The following is a 26,062-nucleotide window of genomic DNA, read 5'->3' as shown; positions in this document are numbered from 1 at the left end:
GCGTGTGTTTGTCATCTGTCTAATTGATAAAGACATTCAAGCCTTTGCCTACAGTTGTATAGATTTTTACTTTTTTCATCTATTCAGTTTTTCTTTGTTCAAAACTCTTAAAATTTCTTAAAGACTTAATCCTCAACCCACATTTCTTCTTCTTGTTATTTGTTGTTGTTCCAAGGCCTTTTTGCCAATTGCTTTGTTTCAGTCAGTTGTGTTTAGACTTGGTACACACTCCCATACACACACACAACCAGAGAGAGAGAGAAAAAAGCGAAACTTTAAACAAATATGACGACCGCCTTCCAGCTAAGCTAAGTCAAATATAACGTATACGCCGCTTTGGTCAAGGACTTTTTTCGTACATGCAACATGCCCGTGTGTGTGAGCACATAAAAGAGGCCAACCACGACGCTGAAGGTTGTTTTTCTTTGCTCTTTCACGAATAGTATAAAGTCTTTAAAAAAATGGCAGTAGCCCAATTCGTTGACCACGTTTAGTGGATCGCGTGTGCCATGGCGCAAATAACATAAAAAAATCTTACCTATATTTGAAAATTTTCCATAGTTTTTTATAAAATTCCAAGAGCATTCTCATGTCGCATTTTCTTTCGTTATTTTACTGTTATTTTTGAGTTGCTGTGTCCCTGGGTATAAGCCCCCAAGCTGGGACTTGGTTTATTTGCAGCACAGCAATTTGTTGCATACCAACCACCTTTGAGCCAACATTACTCGAGGTGAAATGGGGGTGAGGTGGCCAACAGGGTAGAGGGTAATTAAGAAAGCAACAAAAAAAAAAAAAGGGGAAAAGTAGAAAGGGAAATCTTGTGTAGAAAACTAAACCCCTTGGAGAATGTCACTCGACAGAGACATAGAGAAAGAGAGAGGTGGAGGGACACGGTAAGAGGGAGAAGATGGCTACTCTACAATAAAAATGTCATTAGCTGACAGATTTAAAGATGGGCAAAGGGTTGCTGCTGCAGTTGCTGTGGCTTATCAGTGGCAAAACAGAAACACAGTCAAGCAAGTGTCTGCTCTGTTGGCCAGAAAGTTAAGCCTGGCTTAGGCAACTCACAAACGCACACACACACACTCACACTCGCAAAGAGAGATAGAGAACGTTGGGCCAAAGGAAAGTATATATGTATATCTCTCTTGGTATATGCATCGAAAATATGTGTGAGATTTACACCTGCTGCACATTGTTGTTGACGTGCCACTCTTCAGTATGCTTCAGTTTTTGAAATTATAAACCTTTTGATGCCGAGTGGTCGTCCTCGTCATCATCATCATCATCATCATCATCTCCAACATTATCATCATTGTCATCATCGTCCTTATTGTTGCTGTTGGCAGCAACGTTTCCTGGTCTCCAACTCTATCTCTCTTTTAGCTCTGTCTGCTCGTTTGGTAGTTTTTAGCCAAGGCAAAAGCTGTCAGTGTCAAAGTGACTGTCAACATGTCATTCAAAATGAAAATTAATAACAATATGCAAACAGCAGCAGCAGCACCAGCGACGGCAATCACCGCCCACACTACTCACAGTGGTTACGCCCAAAACCAACACACACATAGACACAAAAAAAACATTTTATATACATATACACGGATATATCTATATAGTAAATATATCCTGACCACATTCAATTGTCGCTTTTGATATTTTTGCATAGCCATCAGCTTGCCGCACACACACATACAAACACACACACACACACACACACAAAACAAACGACATCAAGTTCAATAATCGATATATAAAATATTCGTGAAGCAATAGAAATGATGGTTATCAAAGGAATTCGATAGATTGAATTCAATGTTCCATGTATTGGGCAAAAATATATAAAATATATCGTTATAATAAAGAGTTTTGCATTTATGCAATTTTTAGTTTCTGAAATGCCTTTCAACGTTTTAATTTTATGACAGATTAAATGAAACAATGAACAATTAAGTGTCCGAGAACAATAAGTTAAATAGTCCCATATGGTTCACCTCAGATGACAGAAACTGAAGTTCTAAAGGATTTGGCACCTCAGACAAACTGTATTTCTTTCCTTTAAATATACCCAAACAAGTCTAGTCCTAACAAGCTTCAAATTGTCATCCTTAAGCTAAAGAGCCATTAGTTTGCTTCTTACACAAATTCTAACCGGCATGATTTCTGTAAGGTCACATATTAGTAAATACACGAATTAAGTGTTTTGAATATGTAAATGCAATGTCAGAGTACAAAATATTTATACAAAATAGTGAATTTATCAGGATTGAGGATTGATGGACGAATTGAGTTTATGTTCAGCCTACCTTGCGATAGAAAAAAATTTGGTTGAGAAAGGCATATTTCGGAATATCAACGTAGTTTATTATGGTTTATATTGCCTATTATGGGATAAACTTGACTTAAGAAAACAATAAACAACAACACACACAAATCAAGATTTTTCCGAAAATTTTATTTTTTGGGAAAAACACCTACTCATTCTTCAAGCCCCATTAACCACCGCTTCCCTCAATCGTCCAGCACTCAATACTCTTCACTGACCTTGTCAAGATGTTTTCCACATTGTTGGCTCATCCTTTCCTCTGTTCATGCCACTAACTTTATCTATAGTCATTTAAACCCACGACCTATTACAACAATAACACACAAAAAAAAAAAGACAAAAAAAAGGCCGGAAAATTTGTTCCTTGTTTGAGCAGAGCGAAAAATGCTTGGTTAGCAGAAAAAAGAATCACAAAAAACGAAAGGGGAAAGGGAAGAGTTACCGAAACCGAACCAAAACCGGCAACTGTTCAACTAATTTCAAATTAAACTCAACGATGGCAATGCCGAGGACCTTCAATGTGTTAAGCCCCCTCCCTTCTTTTCACCCCATTTACCCGCTTCGTCTCTCTAGACTTTTTGCTGTGCTGTGCTTCAGTCGAATGTCCTGCACTTGGGCACTTGGCAAGGACTATCACGAACAATTTTTCAGCATTTAAACACTCAAGTGCCAAGCTAATAAACGATATTAGTGCCAAAGCTCATTTCAACAAATATTGTCAGTGGGTATGTGTGTGAGAGAAAGACAGGCGGACTGAGAGAGAGAGAGAGAGAAAGTGAGTGAGAGAGCAAGAGAGTCCTGGTAGTTGTCTACTGTTGCTGCTGCTACTGCTGGTTGTGCAAACATTTTCCAAACAGTTACCAAATAAAAATGATTAGGAACGTGACTAAGAGTGCGAAAAATGTTATTTACTTAGCTGATGTGAGCTTTGGGGCCAGACGATGGCACTCGGCAGAGGACAAAAAGAGAAGACAAGGGATCGAGGGGGCGTGCGCCGGAGAGTTGTAACACATGCAGTGTGTGGGTGTCTATGTGGGAGGACGACAAAACTTTTGCCTGCATTGCGGAGCAGCTAGCGCAAACCGCTTTTGGGTGTTGGAAAAAATACTTGAAAATTACATGAAAACTACGCAGAGAGCAATGGCAATAAATGACAACAGCGTATGCCACGCCCCTTCCACGACTCTCCTATCATATATATCCCCAAACACCCACACACACACACACACACTGAGAAAGAGAACGAGATATGCCGCCCTTCTGCTTTCAACACTCGAGCACAAAATTTCATATCTTTGGGGCTTTCACTTGAAATGGTGTGGGAGCAGATTCTGCTACCAATTTTTGCTTATTTTTTTTCCTTCTTTGCTTCTTCTCGGTTTCCACTTTGCCGAACTATTTTTAAACAATTTCTGCTACCTCTCTCATGCCCTCCACCCTCTTAGCCCCCTACGGGCGTACACACACTTGGCCAAAAGGGAAATGGCTCGCTGATAAGAGTTTTGTTTGGTGGAACCAAAAAAAGAAAAAGAAAAATAAGAGGAAAAAAGAAAAACGAAACAAAAAGAAAAATGAAAACTGAATGCATCGTTATACAATATGCAGAAGCTGGAGGAAACTGAAGAGTGCATATTTGCCCAGAGTAAACTATCAGAGAGACAGAACAGAAGCAAAGAAGAAAGAGAGACGGGCATGGAGCGTATCATTTTTGCTTGAAAAGTAGGCAACAAACTATTTTAAAGGCCGAAAACAAATTTTTCTTTTTTGGTTTTTTTTTTTTTTTTTTTTTTTTTGTATATTATTCTTCATGTGTTTTTTGTTTTCGGGTCCAAGGATTTTACTCCCTTTCTGCTGTCTGCTTGTTTTATACTCATATCCTGTGGTTCTCAGCTTCCTTCATATGCGTTCGTATTCGTTGCCTTGTTGGCAGGAAATGTTGATAAAAGTGTTGCCAGTTGCAACAACGATGACAACGACAACGACAAAAAGCAACCGACATTCTTCGCCTCGCTTTTCCACACCGACTCCCATGTAAATCATTTATGGTTTATGTAACTGGGCAACGCCTTCGTTTCTGTACCCCCTTTTCGATCTTCCCGCAAACACTTCAAGATGGTTGCTAAGGTACATTGAGTTGAGTGAAAGGAATATCGTTGTATATACTTCCAAAAAAGCATCTTAAGAAATTTGCCAACTGAAGATTTCATGATTTTAACATTATTTCCCCCCAAAACGATTTAAGTATAAGAAGCAGATTGAGACTTGTAAGAAGGCCTTGTCTTGTTCAGAAATTAATAGGACTATTCCTATTTATCAAAGGATATCAAAATGTTACTAAAACTTATCATATGTTATCTGTTTACATGAAGACTTTTTTGAAATTTTAATCAAACCTTTCGATTATAAAAAAAATTATTGGTATACAAATTGCTCAAAAAAGTATGCTACAAAATTTTGTAGGTGCACAATTAGTAAAGACCTCAAGAAAAGTTTTTAATCTGTCTGAAGTATTTTGCCCATAGTTCGACTATAATTGATCTTTAGGGATCCTGAATAACTTTGCGTTTGATTTCTTTTGCTTACTTTCTATTCCAAACTTATGGTTGTAGCAAATACTAAGTGGCTAACATTTTAAACAATCCAGCAAAAAAAAAAAAAATTAAGCATCTAGATATTGGCTTAAAAAATGTTTAGGAAAATCCGTTTCTCTCTGCCCATTGCCTACATAACTGTAAAGTAGTTTTGGCCACAAGCCAAATTTGCACAAATTTTTATTTTGCTTGTAGCTTTCCTAATCCGCATGCCCCATTCGTCTCAGACGCCTCACAACATGTCACAGCATACAAATTGTAGTCCAACAAAAAGGGAAAACTTTGCAAACACTCGGACTCTGAGACTCCCGGGCTCACAATTAAAATTTTATACTTAACTAATGTGCTGTTGGTTGCGATTTTCCAGTTGGTATGGTATGCAAATAGAAAGAGAGTGAAAATTCTCCGACACCGCAATACGGGTTGTAGAGGGAAATTTAGTAAATACACAGATGAAAATTTTCCACATTCAACTGTTACTTTTTGCCTCCGACTGTGGATGATGCTCACATGTGTTTAGTCAACAGGAAGTGGATTTGTCTTTTGACTCTACTTTTGTCTGTGCGTTTTTCTTGTTGTCTTTGCCAACCCAAACCGTTCGCCCAACCATCCATTCCCCACACCCACACAATTCACTAAAAAAGGAAATGAGTTTATTGCTGCTGTAAATATTGTAAAATGTTTTTCTCTTTCTCAAGTCTGGGACTTTAAATGTCGGCTTGAATGTGAAAATCCTTTTAGATGTTGCGGTTAGTTTCGGACTTGTTGTTGGTCAGGCATCTAGACAAGAGTATGGGGCCAATGTGTCATTGATTTAACAGTTGCCCCTTTTTTAGTTGTTGCCTTGCTCTGCAAGGCGGAGAATATATATTTTTTAGCTGAGATTGCAATTGTTGAGATTTTAGAAAGCACAACAAGAGGATTTTTGACCACAGACAGATGTTGGTTGGTATTTTGTTTCCTATACACTTTACGTCTTGAATTTCGGCTGTGAATTGTCAATCAATGTTGCGATTTTTGCTTGAGCAACTAAAATAAATTGGAATTTGTGAAAATTTTGTAAGAAATTTTACATTTCAAGCAAATGTTTAGACTTGGTTTTCTACATGTCACAAATCAAGAAAAACTAAATGGCAAAATGAAAAGGATACTTGGCTATGTGTCTTGTTTGAATGCAAACTCGTGTGAGCTATCATTTTAAGCGATCTAAAGTAAGCCAAAAGCAAAATAAATAAATATCTATCTAGAATCTACAATTATTTGAATATATTTGACTATAATTAATTCTCTTTAGTAGTGATCAATCTGAATTATGTTAAAAGAGTTGAGATTAAAAGCCTAAGCCCATTGATCGCTGCTACATTTCACTTGCCTGTAAGTCCTTACAGTAGACTCTTTTACCCCAAATATATCATAGGTATGGATGTAAATAGTAAATTACTTGCTATGAGCTTGAATCGATTTGATTAATTCTTTTTTGACATCGATCTAGTATTAAGTTCAACTAATAAACTGTGCAGTTTAGCTATTTATTTATTTGTCTTTAAATTCAAGTGATTTTTAAACTTCAGACGTTGAAGGTTAAGAAAAGTTATCATAAGTCTAATAAAAATTTAATACATTTTTAGAAATGTTTGTTGCTGCACTTTTTAAATGTCTTTTCATATCCATTCGTTGGAAAACTCAGAAATGTATGTCCCTTCACATATTTTCCATTCTTATTTCCCACCAGTCTGCGGTTTTTCCCGACGGTTTTGCTCAGCTTTTTGGCTCTGGCAGTTACACCTGTGCCTGGCATTCTCGCTGTCAGACGGTAAAATGTTAAATCAAACAGAGCTCACTATGCACACACACTCACACTACACACACGTATGTATATGTGTATATAGTGTGTGTATCTCTTTCGTTTCTCTATCTATTTGTCCTTGGGTTCTTTTTGTTTGCCTGGGCAAATGTAGCAGAAATCTTGTTTAAGTGAATTCATGCTGAAATCTTAGTTAATTTTTATGGCAAACATGCCAGCATGGCCAACAATGGAATGAGTAGTAAAAGCTTTTAATGACAGCTTTAAGCTTTTACTGGCTTTGACATGCTAATTGGGGCTATAAATAACTAGTAGCCTAGTTTGCCCAATAAGCAAAAATCTGAGAACAAAAGACAAAGTGAATGCTTTAACAGATCAGAATTCCTAAAGAACAGAAATCTCAAATGAAAATTATGCTTTATAAGACATAACATTTAGGGGAAAGTACAAAAGAAAAATAATAAACTAGACTTTTGTGATTATAGACTTTGAAAATTTAGTGGCATTATTTTGTTAGATAATTCTTTGCTTAATTCCTAATCGGAATTCGCATATAAATGTAAACAAAACTTATAGACATGCAAAAATAGTTTATAATATCATCACTTCTTGTTGTTAACTTTTATTATAAAATCTTGTCAAATTGATCACCAGAAGAGGTAGACAAAAAGAAACCCGAATTCGGTTATATTCGACACAGAAGGATGCTATTCAGGAGCCAAATCAAACAAACTAAATAATCAAACGCTTCAATTACCTTTTTACTAAGAGGCCATAAGAACTGGCCATTAGAAATATACATCTTACAACATGAGTATAAAATTTAAATCTTCAACTCTCTACCAGACAATAGATGATATTATGCAGAACAGAAAGAAAGCATATTGTATGAAATTCCCATATTGTGCAATTGTCATGTCTCCAAAAATTTATAGCTGCAATACATTTTGGCTAAGGCAATACAAATTTCCTATTTCGAGTACGGGAAAAAAATAGTAAAAAAGGAAATGGGTAGAATAAAAAAACAGCACGCATACGCCATGGTGTCCACCGAACGGAGCAATTGCTGTCAAATGATATGTTGCTTACCTATCCAAACATTCATTTTGCTGTACAATTTATTTTCTGTTTCTTTTTTCTTGTGTATTTGGTATTATTATTGGATTGCATTGTTATGCAATCGACAACGACATGTTTGACAATTGCGTGCCCAAAAATATTGGATAAACGAATGGCAACGAAATGAAGAGAAAAAATGAGGAATTTGGTTCTTCTTATTGGATTTCAAAAAGGCATTTTTCTTGGGCATGCCATACACGACTATTGATTTGTTATGACGACAAGAACTCTGAACTAGGGACTAAAAGCCGAGTGGCAAGACGGGCTGCTATAACAACAATGTCTATCGCTCATTTATATAAGCTAAAAGCAGGAGCAACAGAGGGGTGAGAAAAAAAAGTGGGCAGGCAAAGAAAATTCGCTCATAAATGGCAACAGCAGAACCTAGCCGCAGAGCCAGTCGTATTGTGTCCTTGTTGCTGCCGTTGTCGTCGTCATGGCCAACAACAATGGCTGCTGCTGCTCTCTCCTTGTTGACATTTTCATTAGCAAATTAATTTTAATTGATTACATTTTATGCGAAAATGTGTAGACAGCTGTGAGTGAGTTTTGTAATGGGCCAGCAGAGAGGGCAAACGTTGTGGAACGGGGTGCAGGTTCAATATATTGAATTACCAATTTTATTTATAACTTTTACTGGCTCTCTATCTTGGCCCTGGCAATAAAGAATGTAAGCAAAAATTCCATTAAAGTAACACGAAACCTGCACCAAATGGGAAGAGGGAAACAGACAATGAGAGAAAGAGTCGGAGCGATGGAATTGCGATTATTTTATAGCATTGCATTACCATCGATTTACACAATATACATTTATTAGCTTAGATTTCCAATTCAATTAGTCATCAAAAATGCATATTAGGTCTCTTTTCTTTATACAAATTCAATTAAATTTGAATTGCCAGACTAATCAGCCAAAATGACTTCGAATAGCACAAGAACTAAAGAACACAAAACCAAAAAAAACAAAACATTTTGAAAAAATAAATTTGATGTGTTTTAAAGCTTGAAAATAATTTCCAATTGAATGTAAAACTATTCTCAAAAAAATTTAGTTTTAGCCTAAAATTTGTATTATGGAAACGTATTATTAAATTTATAGCATACTTATTTGGGCTAAACTTCATTAGGGGCCAAAGTATTTACTTTAGGTGATTAATCTATATTTAAATTTTAAAAAATTTTAAAAATATTAAATATTGTAGCTGAATAATTTTTACATTTAAAAAATGTTAGTATTTATTTAATATTCCGTAATGACATTTATTAAAATTTATAACCATAACTGTAGCAGAAAAGTTTCCTGACGCAAAAATATAAAAAAATGCGAACCTTTTTATACTTTTAACTAACCTCAACAACTTTTTCTCCACTCGCCCCCCACAGATGAGATGAACAACAACAACAAAGAAGAAGCAGAAAAGCAACTTAAAGTTCAATTTGCTGCAATGACATGACAAAAAATCAAGTTGCTACTCCTCCCCGTCTGGGAGGAGGTTTCTACCCCACATCTCAAGTAAAGTCTAACCTGTGGATGGCTCTTATCTTCAAGTACTTACCTTGTTGCCAGATCCCGATGTACGAAATTCATTTGCTCCAAATGCTTCATGCCCGATGCAATTTGTGTGGCAATGTAGACTAAGCAGCCATAGCTAAAAGAAGGCGAATGTTGCGTGGCATGAAGAAGTTGGTTTGGTCGGGGGCAATGGTGAACGGATGCGGAAGATGCCAACGTCAAATGAGAATTTGAAAAGTTTTCGCGTACGATGGAGGGAGTCAAAGTTAACGAAGTTTTTACATCCGTTTGCGCATGTTGTTGGTTGGTGGTTGGTTTTATTATATATATACATATATATATATATATATATATATATATTTTTTTTTTTTTTGGTTGGATCGGTGTAATCATTGAACACGAGACCGGAAGTGTAGCGTCGGCAAATGGCGTCGGTACAGGAAACACGATAAAAACGCACGCAGTACCAAGCAAAAAGAGACCAAGAACGAAAACGAGAAATGCCAAAGACAAACATTAGATGATGGTGGTAGAAGGTTGAAACTTAATGGGGTGAAATTTTAACTGGATTTTGTGCGAAAAGCTTACCTCAGACTTTTGTTGGCCATTAAACCACTGGTTTCGGCCACATGCTCTTGCAGAAATTGATTCAAGTCACCCAAACAATTGGAATAATCCTGAACAATGCAAATCGGTTCATCTCGCAAACAGGCGCCAACCAAACGAGCCACATTCGTATCATTCAGACGAGCCAATTGCTTTGCCTTGCTGCGAAACTCTTTCCGCAATTGATCGCTGGCAGCGGGTCGAAGTGTTGCCACTGCCACAAGAGTAGCACTGCAAAGAAAAAAAATAAAATGCAATTTTTTAGATATTTTAATTGGTGGCAAGACTCCAAGGAATTACTAAATATATTCTTATCAATTGGGTTGATAAAAGTTAACAAATAATCATCAATCAATCAATCATTTCCTTTGATGTTGTTGATACTTTCTTTTGGATATAAAGTTAACAAAATTTTTCACAAATTACCAACACATTCCGCTGTATATGAAGTTCTAATAGCTAGAAAGGTCAGAAAGCTCCCTTGTTGCATAAGTTTTGTTAAAGATCAACTAAGCTACTCAAAATGGCTTCAAATAAGATATCAAAGAAAGAAATATATTAATATTTATTTCCATATTATTGTACACGAAGAATATCTAACTGAAACAATGAAAACTATTAACTTTTGTTGACATTTTGGTGGCAACAAAATGCATAAGTAAAGCATTGTTATAACATTTGATAACTGCAGTAAAACCGCAAAGCAAAAGTCCTATTGGTTAGACAATGCAGAAACAGATAATAACAGAGAGAGAGAAAAAGACAAAAAGGGAAATGGTTGAGGTAGAGAAAAGATAAAAAACGCATGTTGTCAGACATTTTCTACCGTTGAGAAAAGGCAAAAATCAAAAATTCGTATAACAATAGTTGACAATGACAAAAACCGCAATACTTTAATGCACCACACACACACACACATACATATGTCTATCTATATATATATATATATAACATGTACAGAAAGACATAAGAGTCGTAGAGAAAATGGGAAATGACACACAGAGTGAACATCAAATGGTTAGATGAAAAGGTATAAACCAAAGTGAAAACGATATGAACAAGGGGTTCAGAATCAGGTTCAGGACTGTTGCTATTGCTGATGCCTGCTTCTGTTGCAGGTAATGTCATGTCTGTGGTAACAACAACAACCACAACACAGCAACAGCATCAGCAGTCGCAGAAACAACAACTACACATGATGGCCACAAAAAAGCTTATCAGAAATTCCATTATGAAAAGTTAAAAAAAAAAAAAACGCAGCAGCAACAATATCACCACTCAGAAGAGCGAATGTCTGCCAGATGAGATGAGTTTTTACTCGTGGCCAGGTATTTACAAATTGTTGTTACCTTTGATTTACACACTTTTATTAACGTGTTTTTGCTTGCCCCTTTATTTAATTGAAGCAGTTTATGTATGAGTAGAGGGCGTGGTCAACTTGCCAGGCATTCAATTTTATATGTTTAAGTTTTCATTTGCAAGCAAACAGGTTTTGATTTTCCACTTTTGCCAAATGTCTATTATAATTTTCATGTGCATGTGTGTGTGTGTGAGTTTGCGTGTGTGTGTTTTTGTCTGCAGGACAATAAAGTCCATCTGTTGTCTGATAACTGTCTATCCAGCTGTCTATTAATATTTTATCAGACTGCCACGCCTTGCTCTGTAAAGGGACATTACAACCACTCGAAGTTTCTGACGGTGTGTCTGTCGATCTGTACGTCTGCGTGTGTTTGTGACTGTATGTGTGTGTGTTAATTATTTTGCATACATATGTCTGCTCTGACTCTCTAGCTCTGTGGCTCGGTCCTTTGCCGCTTTTGCCCCAGAGTTGGCTTCCATTGCAGCTGCAGTTCGTCTATCTGCAATATTACGTATACGTAATACGTTTTGTGGCTTTCTAACCGCAAAACTATTAAAGCAAGCCGGCAAATCGAATTGTAACGTTTAGTTATCAAAATTGTCCACACAGACAGTAGAGAAAATTGTGACAGACAGAGAAAGCAAAAGAAAAAGAGACAGAGAGAACGAGAGACGATGAAATCAATTGTAGTATATTGAAAGGCCAATGGGGCCCCATCAAGACATTATTTCGATCTGAAGTCTAATTGATTTTTGCACTGGAAATGCAATTGTCAGGGGCAAATATTTCAATTGCTGAAGACACAATGGACAAGCTAAGGTAATAGAGTTAGGGAAGAGAGAGAGAGAGAGAGGACAAAGAGAAAGGGTTACAAATATGCAATAAGAGAGGTTAAAGGTTGCTTAGCAGCTTGCGGTTTTCAGCAATCGAATGAAATATACACAAACTCTCAGATCCTGTAAGAAGACCTATGACTTCTATAGCTTTTCAAAGGGGCGAAAATCGGTTTATAATAGATATAGTTATTTAGTGTACACTCTTATTTTATTATTGATTTCAACTAATACATTAAGTGTCTTTCGTTTTTTTCCTCCAAAGTCAAGTAAGTTTGTAATAAAGTAGTTAAAAAGAATCCATTTACAATAATGAAATCAAAACTTTCGATCAATACAGATTTTTGCATATAGATATAGTTGAAAAATGTAACTGAACTTTCCTGAAGAGTACATCGCTTCCATTTTAATTGATCTAACTGGAAATGAGAAAAGTATCATATTGAATTCTAAGTAACATATTACAAAATACCTCACCAATATTTCTCTTTTGGCAAAAAAATGCCTCGATAATCGACGTAATTCAAGAGTATAAAGCTTATCAAATATTTTGCTTTCCATTTTGATAATCTTCTGAGCCATCATGATGTTGCGAAGCATATTGGAGCAGAGCCAATGACAAGAAAGTATGGCAACCAAAAAGTCCACACAACCTGAACCTTTACAGTACTCAATAAAGTAGGCGCAGGAGTATATTACAAAAGTAATTTCAGTGATTATTCTGGGTGTATGGGATACGCCACCAAGTTTTTCCATACTGTGACGTAATTGTAATAATTCCTCCAAATATTTTAGACAAAGAAGCCAATTTAGTTTCTTTTGAAGTGATGCACTTTCAAGAAACTCGTCCAGATCTTTAATCAAATGGTAATGCCACATCATGGCCACGTCAGAAAGGTATAGGGCAACCATTAAACGACCATAATACAGAGCTCCCATTGACAAGCGAATATTACCCGGGACCCCAACCGCAAAAGCCATAAATGTAATAAATTCACCAAGAAAATGAATTAATAAACGCCTTCGACCTATATGCACTTCATTGCCAATGAGTTCACGGTGAATTTTTTTTAGTTTAATAAAGCGATTCATTAGCAGGCAAATCTCTTTGGACTTGAACGCCAAACACCAACTACAGCCAATCGCACAGACGTCCCGAATGAAGAGAACATAAAGAAACACACATTTTCCTATAAACACCTTACTAAAATTTTGAAAATATTTTTCGACCACGACTCCTAAAATTACTATGTACAAAAACAAAAAAAAAAGGGGCAAATATTAAAAGAACCAATTGTTGGATCCTAATCCAGAATTTCGATTCCACAAATAATTGTTCCTTGCATCGATATTCCATAACATTAAGCGCTAGAATTTTGGTCAGTACTCGAAGGCAGCTCCACATTTTTTTTTCGCCGAAGAGATGTTTACGGATCTATATTTTGAAATGAACTAAATGAATGAACTTTAAGTTGATGAGTTGGTGAAATGCTGGTGTTAATATTAATATCGAATAAGTGGCTAATAAAAGGTACTCTACGTTAGTCATTTATCTTAGCCTTTGCTTAGTCCTAGTAACTAATCAGCCTAATGGGGGTGACGAATTCGAACAATGTCCTTTTTCAATATTTAAAAGTATTCCTTAATTATTTAGATAACCGTCAAAAACCTTTTTTGTATCGAGCAAAAATTTTACTTTTGAATCATCGTAACACATGAGTGGAAAATCACTCAAGAAGAACAAGTGATTGGACCGACAACATGATAACGGCTTAAAAAATCGGGCTTTAAACATCCTTCTGCTATTTCAGTGTTCTACGGCGCCATTAGTGCATTATTCTGTTTGGATTTTGACGACTTACTTTCCCCTATGGACTCGGAGCTTAAAAATTGTTATTACCATGGTAGTTCATTGTCTTAAGTACAAATGAGAGCTCTGATTCAATTATTTTCTAGCCATTGATAGAATCAATCAGCACGCGTATTGCCCGAAACAACAAAACAAAAACAAGCAAAAAAAAGAAAGTACATTTCAACTCTCTTTTGGTGAATTTGAAATGAAACGTATGGTTCTGCAGTTAAAGCCCGACATCCAAATGCGGTGCATGTTAGCCCAATAATGCAGCTCATTTTGGCCACGAGTTTTAAGCTAGCATTTTTCTCCTATTTTTGTTTTGTATGCGAGTGAGGACTCGAAATACGATTAGAGGGAAGGCTCGTGGGGTAAACAGCAAACAGCAAACAACAGCCAACATCATGGAGTACTTACTTCAGCACATTTGTTTCGCACAAATGCAGTTCACCAAACATGCCTGAACCCAACTTCTCGACGATGACCAGCGACTGACGTGGAAATTCCTGCACTTGGCAATTGGCTAGCTCTTCGTTGATGTCGGCAAAATTAGCGCTCATATCCAAATTGTAATGATGTGGCTTGCCACCCACACCCATACCCATACTGCTAGGCCCTCCGGGGCCAGTGGGCGTGGTGGCTGCCGTTGTCGAGGAGCTCAAACTTAACGAACCGCTGCTCTGAGAGCCTGGCGGTGGTCCAGTTATCGCCATCGTCATACCCGCTGCTGTTACTCCTGCTCCTGCTCCTGGTTTGCTGCAAATTGGTGTGGCTGCATAATACTTCTCCGGTGGCGGCGGCACGGGCGGTGCTGATGTCGTCCCACCCAGCGATGCATTCAGCGAGTTGCGTGGATTGCCTGCAGCTGAGGCACCAATAGCCGCAGCAGCATTCGGCAACAACTGCTGCATATGAGGCACTGCATAATCCTGGCACACAATGTCCGGTACATCTGTGCAATGAAAAACCGGGAATAAAAAAAAGGACAAGTGTTAATTTTTGGTTCAAGAGTTATTGCGGTAAGTTTTCATCCCCAAAACAATTATTTTCTTTTAAAGGTTTGTTTTTTTTTTCCCCCTAAAAATTTACGAAACGTAGCTGTTTCATGTTTATAGTTATTTTAAAGAATAGGGAAAATGAAAATGTTGAAATTATATAATTTATAATTGTAAGCTCTGTGTTATACCGCTGCCTAGCTAAGACACGAAACTTTTAATTTGCAAAACAAGCCGAAACTTTTTGATACGTCAAGTAACATTTCAGAACAGGTCATAAAATCCACGAGATGGTTTCCTCGATACCCAGAAAAAACCTTCCCAAATTACTTGCCATTAAAGTTTTCATTCTCAGTTTATACCACAATTTGCCAGCCTTTAATTCTTTTAGACCTTCTTTTAAGCATATGTAAAGTGCTTAGGAACACAGTTTTCTCTCATAAATTGAAACTACCGACCAGGCCACAAAGTGCAATGGCTGCGTTTTTAGGACTTTTCCTTTTGATACCCTCGGCACGAACAGGTATCTTACTAAGGTCAAGATCATACATTCACTTGTATAGTGTTAATTATTTTTCAAGGCAATTTTTTAATTTTAATTTAAATTGGTACAAATAAGCTTTTGTTATTTCAATGAACTAAACATTTCAGTCTAAAGGATTTTTCCTTATAGGGTATTTAAGGGTTGAACCATTTCGAGATGACGCTTTTTCTTTTTGTGTTTTCTATTTTTCTTTTTACCACTTTTCTTCTCACTTGGCATCTATCTGGCCATCTCACTCTCACTTGGCAGTTGGACCCTTCATTTCATTTGTCTTGTCCGAAGACTTTTGTGCCTTCAACTTCAAACTTTTCCCATTTAGAAACGTTTTCATAGGAAGGGAAAGATGAAGAAAAACAGGAACCAGAACCAGAACAGAGTAGGACCCCTCAGGGCAAAGACAAAATGGCGTGTGGCAAAAAACTAAATGAAATTAATTGCAACTTGGCGTTAGTGTTGTCTTACTCACTCTATCTCTCTTACTCTCTCTTGATGTGTTTCTATACTTTTCGCTCACTGCATTCAACCAGAGACAAGTTTTAATTTTATTGTTGTTGTAATAACATTATTTAGTTTGTGTATATGTGTGTGTGTGTGTGTGTGTGTGTAGGCCCATTGTCTGTCATTTTTGCATTTCGTTGTACCCAAAAAGTACAAGAAAAACATAAAATAACAGAAAGGGAGATATATACAAGAGGGATAAACAGACAGAGAGGAAGATATAGACACTCGACGAACGTTAATGACAAAACTTTTCGACGACTGTGCGAAATTCGTATGCAAGTTTCTTGGAATATGCATGCATGTGTCTGTGTATGAGTATCTATGTTTGCTATGTTTGTGTGCGCCTTGTCTCTATATGTATTTTGGTGTATTTGAGCAATCTGTGCCTCAGTTTTGAAGTTACACCAAAGTTTTGTGGCCTTTACTATTTCATCCAATAAAAATTTACAGAAATCTCAAAAGTGCCCTACAATTTCGCAAGTGGAGCATATTAAAAAGTCAACGAAACTACTTTTAACTAATTAGTTAATTGACTAATGCTAGAGCATTGACAAAAAGGAGATGAATAATGTATGGTCAGTTATTCGATTGAAAGGGATATGGAATTGGGATCGAAGTTTTTTGCGAAAGCTAGGTTAATATAATAATAATTAATAAAATCAATCGAATTTATGGTTTTATTAATAAATACCTTTTATAATTTTGTAGCATACTTTTAAGGTGCAAATTTCTAAAAAAAAATAAGTACCTACAAAATGTTAGAAACAATTTAACATAAAGTGTAAGAACTAAAAATATGAATAGTAAAGTTGCCGAGACTAAGTAAGCTTGTTTATTTTATTTATAGATTTATTATAATTAACAAGCCAATAAATTGCTCCTGTAGCTAACTTAGTGAACCTTTGTGACCCGCTTGTTGGATTGTTTTTATTCGGTATAAACGACCTGATTTGGAAAAATGGAAACTCTTTCATGCAATGGCCGCAAGCTGCCGCTTATGCTTATTGCCGTGTTTATTTGCATGCAATGCAATTTTTCTGCTTTTCATGGCAAATTGGCGGTTGACTTAAAAAAATTGACTTTAATTTGAGAGCGAGTGAGTTTGAGTTGTTTCTGTTGAAGAAGTTTGCAGGACACTAGCAGAGAATAAAAGGAAAGAAAACCAAGCGCAGAGAAAACAAAAATAAAAGAGAAAGATAGTGAGAGAAAGAAAAGTTTGAAGCAGTCAATTTGAAGCGCGAGACTGTGACGAAGTCTTTCTCCATCGAAATGGGGAAAGAAAAACTTATAATTCATTTGAGCTAAATTAAATTATTATGGCAACCAGACAGACAACGCATGCTGGGGGAGTAGAGTAGGGCAGGGAAAGTGTGTTGTGGGAAGAGGGCAACAAGAAACGATGACAAATATTTGCTGCCCAGTTGTAAAATGCACCCAAAGGCAACATCAGCAGAAAAGTTTTTTTTGGCAAATGACTCGAGCGCATGAAAGGCGTGCCATAAACGTTGTTGATGATGATGACGATGTGAATGGGTATGGGGAGTGGGCTGAGGGTGGCGGTGGCCAGTGTGGAGGATATGACAATGATGAGGTTGTTTTAGGACAACTAAAGAATGTCAGCAAACAATGTGACTCTCTGTAAATCGCCCTTGCATGCATGTTGTGTCGATTTTGTGTGACGCAGCCTCAACACACAAAAGATAAAGGCGCAGAGAGTCCGAAAAATGTGTAGCATGCCTTTAGGCGGCAACAAGGATGAAAGTGGAGTTAACAGAAGGATTCTCGGAAAGACATTAAAATTCATTACAAATTTTGTAACAGAGGTCGTTACTTCTAACTGCAGGTCTTTGTACTATATTCATCCAATGTAGCAATTAAAACTCTCCGCACATGTTATGGCGCATAAAAAAGAAAGATACTACGCTAAACCGAAAGAAAAAAGATAACCACCACACAATAAACTCAAAATATTTTGACTGATCTGTTGATACCCTTGCCAGAGTACCCTCTGAACAATTTTTAAACTAAATTTAAACTAGTTTAGTATAGCAGTTACAATATCTATCTAATTAAACGGAAGAAAAAAGATTCCTAAAAGGTGCTTCGGGTAGTCCTTCATTCCTAAAGTTGTTTTTTTATATGATAGAATTTTTTAGTAGTAACTTCGTTTAGAATGAAAGAAAGTAAATTTTATGGCTGAAATGTATGCGCTTCATTGAGTATACTTTTTTTATGTTTGAATAGCAATGAATTGTTTATTAACAGTTTCAACTGTTCAAAATCTTCAGATTTATGTAAATTCAGCAACGATTTTTTATTGATAGTGTAAGAAGAACTATCCTAGTCTGTTACTGCTGTTAGTGAGTCAACAACAAACTGGCGACCACTCAGCTATTCAAAATGATGTCCTGCGGTGCGAAGAACGCGTTTTTCGTTATCAATTCAATTCGGTGCACCTGCTGTTTCCTTTTAACACCTCTAGCAAACAGAACACCAAAGTTTCTGGATTCATGTTGTGCGCTAAATTAAGCATTTCTCCGTTCGTCGCTCCTGTCCTAGAACTACTCTTCCTGCTGCTGCTGCTGTTGCATTTGTTTTTTTTCCTATTTTTTTTTTAGTTTGAGCTCGGAGCCAGCAGAAACATTTGCATGTCCTGTCACAGACAGGACACCAAACATCAAACTCATCAGCAGCGACACCAGCAGATAGCTGATAGGAGGTAGGAGCAAGAAGCAGTCAAGTGCCCATGCTGGGAGCTCCACCGGTTTATGGCCCATGGCTATGGCAACACATCATTGTCAGCCAGCGAACTCTAACCCCAATGCCCAGCAAACCAACACCAATCCCCCCACCTGATCCCAATTCAAGACTCCAACGAGAATCCATTCCACTGGTCCCTTACTCACCTGTATAGTCCGGCGTTACATGCTGACGCTGCAGGTCATTCATGGAGCAGGCACTGGCCGCACTCGTGTACATGTTCACATTGAAGGGCTCATGGTACAGACTGTTCTTGTCAATGGACGACTCATTGTCATCCATTGTTGTGACCACCTGAGGGAAAAAATTGCACCAGGGTTTTTAGTCTCTCTATATGTCTCAGTATGTGTGTATGTGTGTGTGTATGTCTGTGTGTAAAAATCCCCTCTATCCTTTTCTTTTTTTTTTTTTGGTTTTTGCCTCCTTTTTTTTGATTCGTTTTTCTACTACAGTTTTTAATCATGATTTCTGCATATGGGCCAGGGCTTTTGTGCGTTAGTGGCAAGGTATTTTTTCTCTTCTGTTTTTTGTGTGTGTATTCTCTCCCGTCCTTCTTCTCATGTTCGACAAGGATTCTGGGATGGAGGCTAGTTATATGCACTTTGCTTGTAACCAGTTTTTACTTGTTTTTCTTTTGGGCCCATTGTATACAACCTTTACCCACACCAAGCTTACCTTTAAGACACCATTGCCATTTCCATTCAGTCGCTTATCAACGCCACCCAATGTATCCGGATTGAAATTATGCTGAAATGCATCCAAAACATTGCCACGTCCGCGTCCTCGTTTATTTCGCGCTATTATCAGCAATATAATGGCGACAAGGAGTAGAATAATCGTTGCCAGGGCTGTGATAATGATGCCAACGAAACTTGTTTCCGGTTCCTGATGGTCAATGGGCTTGGGCGAGATAACTGCGGGAATAAAAAATGGGTAAGGAAAAAAACAACAACAACCATTAATATCACTGTAGAAATATACATCTGTAAATGTAGAAAACAGTTTCATTTTTGTGGCTTTTTTTTATTTTCCGTTTTTCTATTGTCTAGTTTCGCTTTTTTCAATTGCCTTCAAGCTTTTGTTTATGACTTCATTGCAAATGATGAAGGCGCGAGTACTTAATCAGACTGACTCTCCCCCACAGTGAAGCCTAATGAAACAAGGAATGCAAAATGAGAATAAACGTTAAAATGAATGCACTTTTGCCTAAGCTTCTTGCTTAAAAATACTCAATACGCATAAATGTACAACATTCATCTCTGAAATTTAGATTCAACTTCTTTCACTCTTAGATTTTAAAACAAGTTGCTGATTTGGTCTCTTTAGAAAACCAAAGAACTATAATGTAGGGTATTTGTAAAAATAGCATTCGAATAGTTTTTCAGATTCTCCATAATCTAATTTTGTGCCAATTTGGAATTAAACAGATTCAATGTAGAAAATTTTGCATTCTTACTCACCTTGTGTGGTATGTTGACTTCGTTCGCCGCTACTGCTGACCGCTCGACCAACTTCATCACGTTGCAACGGATATTCCGATGTGTCCGGTATTCTCATGCCTCCGCCATTCGAGGGCGGCACATTGAGCAGCTCTTCATCCGTGAAATTGCCAGCCACGGGAACTGTGGCGACAAACGAGCATCGACGGGGTAGAAAAGAGAAGAGTTGCAAATGTGGGTTAGATAATGTTGACGAAAAGGAGAGAGAAATAGAGAAATGCAGCTCATTTGCAAGCTAAGTAGGCTACACAAGAGAATGAAGAAGAAAAAGTAAGAGGGCGACAGAGAGAGAGAGCGACATGGAGAGAAGAATGCAGACAGTCAAGATGGCAGCGCACAACAACAGGCAACATCAGGTGATGGAATGGGCGCGACCATGTGACAGCTGCCCCGACTTGATAAACTGCCCTTACTCCAATATTCTACCCAGCAATCCCTCCCCCATCACTCTGCCTTCTCTTAGCTCAGGCTAATGGGTCTGTGAGCAATTAGGGAGGAATGGTGAAAAGCTAGCGCGATTATTATGATGATAAATGAGCGCCTGGGCTCTTCTCTGCCATGTTGGAATAAGTATGCAACTTGCGGGTTTTGGGAAAGAAAACGACAACTTGAGTGCCAATTAGTGTGTGTTGCATACTTTTCGGTGTCGAGCAACTCTTTAAGGTGCTGAAGCGTATTAAACCCATTCCGTTTGAATGGAATTTGTGTTTTTTTTCTTTTCTTTAGTTGCTCTTTCGCTGGTTGACACTCCAGACTCCAGGAACCCAGACAGAAAAACAGTCAACCCAGACGGTCGTCAATAACAACGGAAATTTTATATTCCCGAGTACTGTTGACTTTTGTTTTTTCCGTTTATTTCACTGAAATGCATTTCCGCCTCGAGCGTTTGTTGAACTTTTCCTCCGATATTTAAAAACAACAGAATAAAAAACCAACTGCCCCAACCAAATTTCGTATAAATCTAAAATAAAAACGAACAAAAAATTTCTTAAGGGAAATGCAAATTTTTACAGCTCTTGGCATTGATTTTGAACTTGTTTTCCTTTTTCGTTCCTTTTTTTCGGGTGTATTTTGTTTTTTGGTTCAAGTCTGGGGAAAAAGTTTTTTGTTTACTTTCGTGTGTTTGAATTTGCTATGCAAATATCGTTTGGCAACAAAATAGAAAATTTTTAGGTTTTGTTTTTTGTTCGTCGTCCCTCCATCTCATTTTGCCTCATTTCAAGTTGGTCTGTTTGTAACAATTTTCAAATTTGAAGAGAGTGGAGATAAAATGGAGGACTATTAACTAGCGTCATGTGTTGTGCCAATCTGAGCAGAAATATGTTAATATATATTGTTAAAAAGTAATGTTAATGACCAACTGAAAGCTGCAAAAACAGGCAGTACTATTTAGATTTGTTCCGAAAAGTTTATCTAAGAAAAACTTTTTATTTTTTGGATTGAAAAGTGCACATGCTATGGTAGATACGGTATTATCTTTGGGTTTTAACAAAAAGTTTTATGTTTACATTTGTCTTCCATGCATAGTAAAAATAGCAAGTTAAAAATTAGTATTAAGGTATTATATCTATTATATCCAACAATATTGAAATATCTTATTTGTTAACAATTTGTTTCTTACAAGTTGCTGGAAACTCCTCAAGAAAGATTCAGCAGTTTATTCCAAGTCTTCTGTAACAAATTACTGAAGCAAATCTGATATATTTGACTAAGCATTTGAAATACTCTTATCAAAGTACTCATCTTTGATTAATTTTGAGCATCATCTTTTGCATCTTAGATAAGATGAGAATAAATCAAATAAGATTTGAATTAGATTAACTAAGAAGTACTTCCTACTTTTATTTAAACTGAAATTTTCAATTTAATTATTTGAAATCGCAATAAATCTTCATCAATCGAAATATATTTCACTTACAGTCATGACCTCCATTAACAATGCATTGTTTTCGGCTGACTCAATTTCCGAGGCATTTCCATTTGCCTTTCTGCTCCTTTGGCTGTTGGCTCTTTTCATATGGATTTTAATGCATTTTCAATATCAATGCACTTTAGCACTGGCACTTCAACTCAACCATTAAGCAAATTACGAACCGAAAATTCTAAATGCAAAATGACGCACATTATTGTAATTTTGCTCACGACATCGAAGGGACTCAAGGCCAGAGATGGAGATGCATTTGAGTTTTTGCATTTGCTATCAAATGTTTCAAACAAATCAACTGCATTATCCAACTGTACATATGTACATACAAATCTACATCCAACGGATATGACACACAAAAAGCATTGCACACACACACACACACACACAAGGATACAGTGATAGAAAGAGGACTACAAAACGATTTTCAATTAGAAGGGATTAAGCGAGGGAAATTGCAGAAGGATTTAAAGCGCTGCCATAGGAAGCAAAGTTATTGAAATGAATTTGTATGCAAGGAATGGTATGGCTTGGATGGATGGATGAATGAATGAATAAATGACTGACTGACTGAGGAGAATGCATCAAAATCCAAGAGCACAAACAACAATAATGGCAAACTGGAGACGACGTCGATTTTGATGAGAAAGTGCCTGGAAATGAGTTCTACATGCAAAAATATATTGCAAATGTTATTGATTTATAAAAGCTAAAGCCCTTGCCAGACTTAAATACGTTGCACGAAAACACAGGAAAAAAACACACACACACACATATATAAGGATAAGAGGAAAACAAAAAGGAAAGCGGAAAATGCATCGAGCAGAGAAAAAAACAGAAAGAAAAATGGAAAACAAATCTGTAAGCAAGGAAAACTAAGACAGAGCAGCCAGCGTCAGCGCCAAAGCCAATGGCAAAATACAACAAAAGGGAATTTTAAATGATGTCTGCAGAATTTCTAATACTCTTTGTCTATCTAATGCAAAACAAAACAATTCGAGGCTAATCCTGCAAATGTAAAGCGGAAGCAAGTATTAGAGGATTTAGAAAATGGAAAAGAGATCTTTTTAGTTTTAATTGAAATAGAGTTTTCAATTCAAGTGTTTGAATTACGTATAATATAAATCGAAATCAAATCGAAACACCAAAATCAGGAAGTTGTAACTTATTACTTTAAATAAACAAATGAAGAACAAATGGATATATTAATTCGATAATTCGCGGACATCTGTCAACTAACGATTAGTGATATAACCAAAAGTCTTTGTTATAGAGTATTGTTAAAAAGCAATGCATAGCTTTATTATGCAACGTGCAAAAAGAGGAAACTGATGCCAGCGAAAGCCAGGAAAGCACGATGCTGGCCTCTTTACTTCCGCCCACCCCCAACTACACAACATTATTCCCATCATCCCATGTGTATCTTCTCTCAATATCCACCCAATTGCAAGTACTCGACTAAAGTCGAGTCGAGTAGAGCCGAGTCGCCTCCTGCTCATTGAGTTGCAAATTTCAAATGCACAAAAGTAATGCAACTCATTTAATTTTCACAATATCCTTGTGCTTTGCTTCACTAGTGGTAGGGTCCTACTCCTGTGTAGTGCTCTGGATAAGTGTGAGTGTGTGTGTAAGTGAAGCATATGCCAGTCAGCAGGGTATCCGCTTTGTCTCTCTCTCTCGCCCTGCCTTTTTCTGTATTCAACTTGTGAGTCTGCTCTTCCGTTTCCTCTGCCTGTTACAATGGCACGCCTGGGCAAAAATTCTACCTCTCACCTCTCACGTCTGCTTTGTATCACTCTATGCACAATTGCACACAGCAGAGTAAAAACAAAGCCAAGCTCTTCCCTTCCCTGCCACCGAACTCATGTGAGTTAAGTAAAAATTGGTTCATAGCCTACACACACACACACACACACACAAAACACACCGAGTTTATGGAAAACGGTTCCAGTTACCTCGTTTACTCTCTGGATTTGGTAATATATTTTGCACCAGTCGAGTCGTTCTAGTTGCCAGAAGGTTTCTAATGAAATGCGCAACGAATTTTTAGTGTCAGTGGGAATTTTCAATTGCTCAAAGTTGTTGCTGCAGTTGTTGCCCCTGTTGCAGTTTATGTTTTGAAGAGTTTTGCCACTGTTAGGAGCATTGAGTTTTTGTTGGTTTTTTATTTGTAGTTTGCCGGAGTAAATTATGTTTACCGTTCGGTTTGCTTTGAGTAAGAGTTGCCCAAACACACGCACACGTTTACACACACACACACACACACATCCACAATTAGTTTAGGATTCGAAATGCAAGGCATTCTCTGCTCGGAATATGCTTTATTGCATATGGTAAAAGGTAAAGCAATTCAAGTTGAAGTAAATTCCTTTGACTTTGACTTGCTTAAAAATTTAGATCTATTTATCACACTAAGTTTTTTAAAGTCATATTAAAAATTTGTATAAAATTAAACAAGTTTTTCTTATGGTCTTACTGTAGTGTCTGTCCATAGGTTTTTGTGTAAATATGGTTTTGATCTTAATACTATTTGAGTAAAACTGAAGCTCGTTTTCCACTCTTGTCAGTGAAATAATTAGTATGAATAATTTTGTAAGAATCACATTGTATTCATATACACAAAGAGAGTTTTATGGCAAATGATTGTAAAATCGAACATCAATCCTGGAACAAATAATTATCCGTGCCGGGCGGATACAGCTTATAATTTTGGTGGAGGTAATCGGCTTTTGGTTTTTCAGAATTATTTCTCTTTGAGCTAATTTAAAGGTAAATGTATTTTCTTTCTGAACAAACATTTTTTGTTAGTTCTAAGCAACCATTCAAAATTTTTCTCCTGTTATCCAACAAAGCAAAAACATGCAAAATTAATTTAAACTACCAACAGCAACAGCTGCCACTTTATATCAACGCATTGAGGCCAGACCTCTGTACTGGATGCAACACAATTGTCGCCCCATGTGGCCAGGGGAGGCAACTGACAACCGAGTTGGTAACCCTTTTAGCTTTTTCTCTTTTTCACTCTTTTTTCTTTCACGTTTATGTTTTAATAAAATAATTTCTCCATCCAAATGGCGAAACTAAAGGGCCTTACCTGATATGAAAGTAATCTCGCTGAGCATCATCCAACGGGCAGCAAAATATAAATGCAACTGCAGATAACGCCCCAGGCGATGATGCAATTTGATTGTCACGTCGCGTGCATGATCCAGCACTTGGTCGGGCATGTAAGAGAATTGCACTGGCTCCCCGTTGAACTGTCGTCCGCCAATGCTGAAGAATACCTTGGCATGAACAAACACCTGGCAAAAGACAAAGAGAGATGGCGGGAGGGAAGGCATTAACTACTTTGTATCACTGTATAGTGAGTGTGCATGTGTGTGTGTATGTGTGAGTGGCATAATAATTAAAGTAATCACATTTATTTTATTTTTTACGATTCTTTTTTTTTCAGCTCCAACTCATTCATTCATTGACAGTTTTGGTCAGTCGAAAGTTCAGTTATGGTTCTTCACACATACACACACAGACGGAAGTTGTCTGTAATCATAAAAATATATGTAAGTCGAGAATCCCTGTATGGGCCGAAGGGGGTAAACTGCCGGTTTATACATTTTGGTCGGGGGGGCCCCATATACATTTAATATTTGCTTTTGGGGCCAGCCGGATGTGTAAGTGTTGTCTTCAGGTTCTGGCCAGAGCATGGCTAATGAGTTGTCAGAGGTGTTTCTTGTCTGCTACGAGGTGTCGCATATCAATATGGAATTTTAAAGTGTTAACTCATAATGTTGATTGATAAATCATCATCGATTCATATACACAACATTTATATGCAGAT

At 37.1% G+C, this 26,062-nt stretch overlaps 1 protein-coding gene across 1 annotated transcript in view; it reads right to left on the bottom strand.

Moving 5' to 3' along the window:
- The window catches only part of Ddr (discoidin domain-containing receptor 2), a 169,526-nt gene that overhangs the window by 46,799 nt on the left and 96,665 nt on the right, over nucleotides 1–26,062 (bottom strand). The window contains exons 9-15 of the mRNA XM_068294642.1: nucleotides 25,319–25,526; nucleotides 20,262–20,423; nucleotides 19,477–19,715; nucleotides 18,948–19,095; nucleotides 14,419–14,953; nucleotides 9,939–10,187; nucleotides 9,394–9,486 (exon numbers count right to left, since the gene is read on the bottom strand). Of these exons, the coding sequence (XP_068150743.1) occupies nucleotides 9,394–9,486; nucleotides 9,939–10,187; nucleotides 14,419–14,953; nucleotides 18,948–19,095; nucleotides 19,477–19,715; nucleotides 20,262–20,423; nucleotides 25,319–25,526 (1,634 nt within the window). The remainder of the gene's footprint in view (nucleotides 1–9,393; nucleotides 9,487–9,938; nucleotides 10,188–14,418; nucleotides 14,954–18,947; nucleotides 19,096–19,476; nucleotides 19,716–20,261; nucleotides 20,424–25,318; nucleotides 25,527–26,062) is intronic.

Source organism: Drosophila tropicalis, unplaced genomic scaffold, assembly GCF_018151085.1.
Source record: "Drosophila tropicalis isolate 14030-0801.00 unplaced genomic scaffold, ASM1815108v1 contig_845, whole genome shotgun sequence".
Lineage (NCBI taxonomy): Eukaryota > Metazoa > Arthropoda > Insecta > Diptera > Drosophilidae > Drosophila > Drosophila tropicalis.
The sequence above is the reverse complement of the archived record's forward strand: the minus strand, read 5'-3'. Positions and strand labels throughout refer to the sequence as shown.